Source organism: Fukomys damarensis, unplaced genomic scaffold, assembly GCF_012274545.1.
Source record: "Fukomys damarensis isolate Sample0158 unplaced genomic scaffold, DMR_v1.0_HiC HiC_scaffold_22, whole genome shotgun sequence".
Classification (NCBI taxonomy): Eukaryota; Metazoa; Chordata; class Mammalia; order Rodentia; family Bathyergidae; genus Fukomys; species Fukomys damarensis.
Genome location: NW_022900934.1, coordinates 15,785,364 through 15,790,076, shown reverse-complemented (window position 1 = coordinate 15,790,076; position 4,713 = coordinate 15,785,364). Strand labels below are relative to the sequence as shown.

Genomic DNA, 4,713 nt, shown 5'->3' with positions numbered 1-4,713 from the left:
TGCCACCAGCGAGATGACAGTCGTGGGCAGTGCTTGTTGCCCCACAAGCCAGAGAACTGTGACCCTCCAGGGATCCGAGGCGTATAGCACGGGCAGGGCGCTTCCCCTGAGCCTCCTAGAGCACGGGGATGGACGGCATCTGGGTCCCTCCTGAAGCATTCTGTGACTGTCGCTGGGGCCTGAACCATACGCACCCTTTGGGGGTTCTGGGCCCTCCAACAAAATGCAGCACGGCGTGTGACAGACCGAGTGCCAGTACTGTGACACTGCTCAGCTGCCTTCCACGTGGGCTTTACGTAAGCTTTGGTGTTTAACCCTCACTCGCAGTGAGTGAGCAGCGTCACCACCGCATTGTACACGTGAAGAAACTGGGGCTCGAAGGAAGTAATGGCGTCCAGGTGAGGACTGAAGTCCAGGGCTCTGTTACGTCAAAGGGCAGGCTCCCACTTCTACCTGCTCAGAGGAGCTTCTGGAAGTCAGCTTTACAAGCAGACTCCACCGTGCGAGTCCCAAGACTCACTCACCTCAAGGACTGGAGCCCCTCAGCTGCACCTCAAGAAGCATTACGGGAACTTCCTCAGAAAGCAAGGACACGCACAGCAAGGACCAGGACCCCTGCCTCTCCTGCCCTCCTTCAGCAGCTCCTCACCCCGGAGCCTCATCACAAGCAGAGACGACAGCCCAGACTGTGAGCAGACGTAGGTTTATTATTGCACAGACTCAGCATCCTGAACCCGCACCCCAACACCAGCCCCAAATTAGTTCCAGCAGCTCTGGTAGCCACAGGCTGGTCCCCAACACTGGACCAGGCCCAGGAAACAAGAACAATAACCTCAGAACTCAGGCCTGCAGCCTATCAGCCCTGAGCAGTCCCCGCCCGCCCACCTCGTTCCCCAGGAGTCCAGCAAAGCCCAAATACAGGTTCAGAGCCCTGTGTGCCCGTGGCTGGCTGCGATGGGAGCGCCTGCAGCCTCCTCTCTGCAGAATGGCTGAACAGGGTTCCAGCCAAGCCACGAGTTCCCAGCAGGGCTGGAAACAGCAACTGTGAGCTGCAGGGGAAGGTTCCTGTGGACTAAGGGGTGAAAGGAAAAGCTGACCCCAGACACTCAGGCCCTGAGTTGTCCTGGGGGGACCTGGCCCTCATGCCCCAGCCCCTGAGGTTCACAGAGACAAATGGAAGAGCAGCCACTCCCTCCACCTCTGCTCCCCTTGCCACATGCTTCCCTAGGCCTGGAGGGGCCCGGAAGCTCTTTTCTTCCATGCTCCTGGGGGCAGGAGCTTCAAGCTCTCAGCCCTTACGCCACTCCTAGAGGCCCAAGGGCCAGAGGCTCAGTGTGGTATAAACACCTTTAAGTGAGGTACACGCAAGTGTCACCTTCTGCCAAACTGAAAGGGGCTTGTTACTGCACAGACCGCACTCGGCTGGAGCTCAGACCTGCTCCTCTATTCCTGGGAAATGTTCTTCTTCAGCACCTGCCTGAGAGTCAGCCTCACTGCTAGAGCTTCCGTGCCATGCTCCCCTGAGTCCACACTGGCCCTGGTCAGGGAGGGAACAAACCAATTCACAGGGCATCACAGCTGCTGTAGCTCGCTGGCCCCAGGGCTCCTACACAGCAACCCGAGCAGACAGCCCTAAACTTACTCCCAGCCACAGGCTCATACACAAGCAAAAACAGGGGCCAGCACAAGAGCACCCTACCCTTCTTCCCAGCCTAGCTCTGTCCCCTGCTCAGTGGCTTCCTAGTAAAAGGCTCCAAAGCTTGACAGGTACATCTCCCTGTGCTATGGGAGCAGAGCACTGCACGCGGGCGTATTCCACCGAGTTTGTTCATCTCCGCGTCATCCAGAGCATCTGTAAGCCTGGGGCAGTGTGTGCTGGGTAAGGCTGCATTGTCTGAGACATTTCAGCAACCTCTCAGCTTCCTGGGTGGCCTCAGTCCACCGGGGCGGAGGATTAAATTAAAGTGAGAGCAAGGTGGAAGGAAAAGGGAGGGATTCAGCATTAACATCCTGCTTAGGTGACATCTCCTAAAACACACAAAAGCCCAGGGAGGGGGTGACGAGCGGCAAGGCAAGGAAGCGGATGAGGATGGGGGACAGCAGATCAGGAAACTCAGGAGACCAGGGCTCTTCCCTCAGGGCCTCCTTTGTCCCTGGGCAGAGTGCTCCTTCAGCGTTCCCAGATATTCTATTCCTCTGGCACCCAGACACCCAGCCTGGGCCCACAGGAGGCTCCTGAAACGCCTGTGGCATGGTGTGAGCTGGGCCTGGGGCTGCAGGTCGAGTCCAGTCCTCCTTGGTCACCTGCCTTGCATTGCAAAAAGATGAGTCCTGACACCCTCGGCGGAACTCCTGGCTCTGCAGAGACAGAACAGGGGTGAGTGAGGAAGGGAAGAAGGGCACTCTAAGGTGAACTGCTGAGGAGGTCACAGGCCTCAGGCTGGATCTTCTCTGGGGCAAGGTTCCACCTCTGCACCCAGATCAGAGACAATGACCTTGGGTCTCGTGGCTGGCTGGTGCCTGCCTGCGTCTGCTTATTTGAGGACACTTTCCCCTTGCTGGGCCTCTCCTCTCTTCCCTCCTCCTCCCCCACCACCATCTGGATCACTTCTTTTCATCTTGAGTGTCTCAGAGTCATCACTGCCTACAGAAAGGGTTCCCAGCTCCCCTATGATACGGGGAGCCCACAGAGCTAAGCACCTATGAGGCCAATATGTCATTGGCTATTTACACATCAGCACATCAGATGTCTCCCTCTCTAAAGTGTGAGGTGGGAATTAGAAAGTAGATTCATTCATAGGTAAATAGGTACATTTTGAGGATATACTTCTAAGTGAAATACATAAGGCACACATATGCAAATACCGAATAGTATCTCTGATGTGAAAAACTATAATAGTACTCAAGATCCTAATGGGACACTTAGCAAATAGGAAGAAAAGGACCAAAGGTGTAGGGACAGTGAGAAGGATAGGGAAGGGGGAATAAGGGAAAAGGAAAAAAATATGAGAAAATGTAAAAATGGAATTAAAGTGTTTGAAGGGGGGGAGGGGAGGGTGAAGGGAGGGTGGGGACAAGGGGAAAAATGAGAACCAAGACCTGGCATGTAAAGGTACAAGATCCCAGTAATGAATGTAACTGTACTGTATACCTAAAATGTACCAATCAATTCAATTTAAAATAAATAAATAAAGTGTGAGGTGGGACAAGAGGGTGAGGGAGGGCAGAGACAGGAGGGTGCACTAAGGCCAGGTACACTAAGTCTAGATGTGGGGACCTGGGGGAGGGGATCAAGAACTGTTTAGATTGGTGCACGAACCCTACGACTTTCCTGCTATGGGCTGCTCACATCTTAAGGGTCTGTTCCCACTGCCTGCAGCAGGAGTGAGTCAGTCCCAGCACAGCCAGGGAATGAGCGAGAGAGTGAAGCCCAGTATGCACCTGACAGCAGGTGCTGGGCAGATGCTGGGCCAGTGCAGTGTGTGTGTGTGTGTGTGTGTGTGTGTGTGTGTGTGTGTGTGAGCACCTGCATGGGATCCACCCACACCCTGAGTCCCTGCGTCTGCTGGGAACGAGCTTTAACCTTGGACAGGTGCCCAGAACAGAGTAGACCCCTCCTACCGCCCCCGTCCCGATTCCCTTTGGGCTCCTGCCCTCTGTCCCCTCCTCTGCCACACCTGGTAGACGAGGGTCAGGTCAGGAGGTGAACGAAGAGGATGGCCAGGCCGATGTTAAGCAGGATCACCATGCAGATGAGGACAGTGTTGGGGACCTAGAGCAGGAGAGAGAGGCTGTCTGAGTCCCAGGGACACTGGACACCCCCACCCAGGTTTCAAGGCTGGGGAGAGGAGCGGGAACTCCTGCAACTCTCCTAAGGGCATCCCCTGGTTAGTTCTGCAGGATCCTGCGCCCTGGACACAGACTATGAGAGCTTGAAGGATTCTTGGGAATCATGAAGCCAAGCTCTGAGTCCAGAGAGAAACCACAGCGTGGGCCTGGAATGCAGCTCAGCGGCCTTGCCCACTGCTAATCCCTCCCGGTGGCATCGCTTAGTCCCCCAGAGCCTCACTTCAGTGTTCGCTGCTGCAGTCACTGCAGTCACTAGCTCCTGTTTCCCACAGGCAGAGAGGTCCAGAGCCCAAGCCTCATGGGGCCGTTCCTCCGCCCCCAGGAAGCTCTCCCTGCAGGCCCAGGCCGCACGCCCGGATGGAGCAGGTGCACCCATCTCAGCTGTCCCTGCTACTGAGAAGGGCTCTGCAGATGGGACCCCAGGGGCCAAGGTACCCGCCTCCAGGTAGGAGGGCTCTCCCTTGTCATTTGTGTTTCCTCGTCCTCTGGGATCAGGCCAAGGCTACACTAGACTACCCACAGTCCCATCCTATCCTGCTTCCGCTGCCCTCCTCCTCCCCTCAAGATCTCCCGCGCCCCCAGTCCCGCCTCAGGCCCCGCGGACCCGGCACCTCCTTGCACCTTCAGCCTCACCTCCTCCACCTCCACCTCCGCCTCCGTCGCCAGCGCTGCATCCTTGCGAGCCTTCTTCTTGGCCCCCGCCTTGCTCAGCCCTCGGGCCTCCGTCTTGCGGGCCTTCGCCTTGGGCTCGGCTTTGGGGACGATAGGTTTGGGCTCCAGCTTGGCAGGGGTCTGGGGTGCGGGCTCCGGGTTTCCGGCCGTTGAGGCCTGTGCTGAGGCAGTGGCCGGGGACGGGGGCGCGGA

The 4,713-nt window shown here is 57.0% G+C and overlaps 1 protein-coding gene across 1 annotated transcript in view; it reads right to left on the bottom strand.

Annotated features, from left to right (window-relative positions):
- Window positions 1-697: 697 nt before the first annotated feature.
- The window catches only part of Jph2 (junctophilin 2), a 69,292-nt gene continuing 65,276 nt past the window's right edge, over window positions 698-4,713 (bottom strand). Inside the window, exons 6-8 of the mRNA XM_010631507.2 lie at window positions 4,483-4,713; window positions 3,678-3,772; window positions 698-2,358 (exon numbers count right to left, since the gene is read on the bottom strand). Of these exons, the coding sequence (XP_010629809.1) occupies window positions 3,692-3,772; window positions 4,483-4,713 (312 nt within the window). The 3' untranslated portion in view covers window positions 698-2,358; window positions 3,678-3,691. The remainder of the gene's footprint in view (window positions 2,359-3,677; window positions 3,773-4,482) is intronic.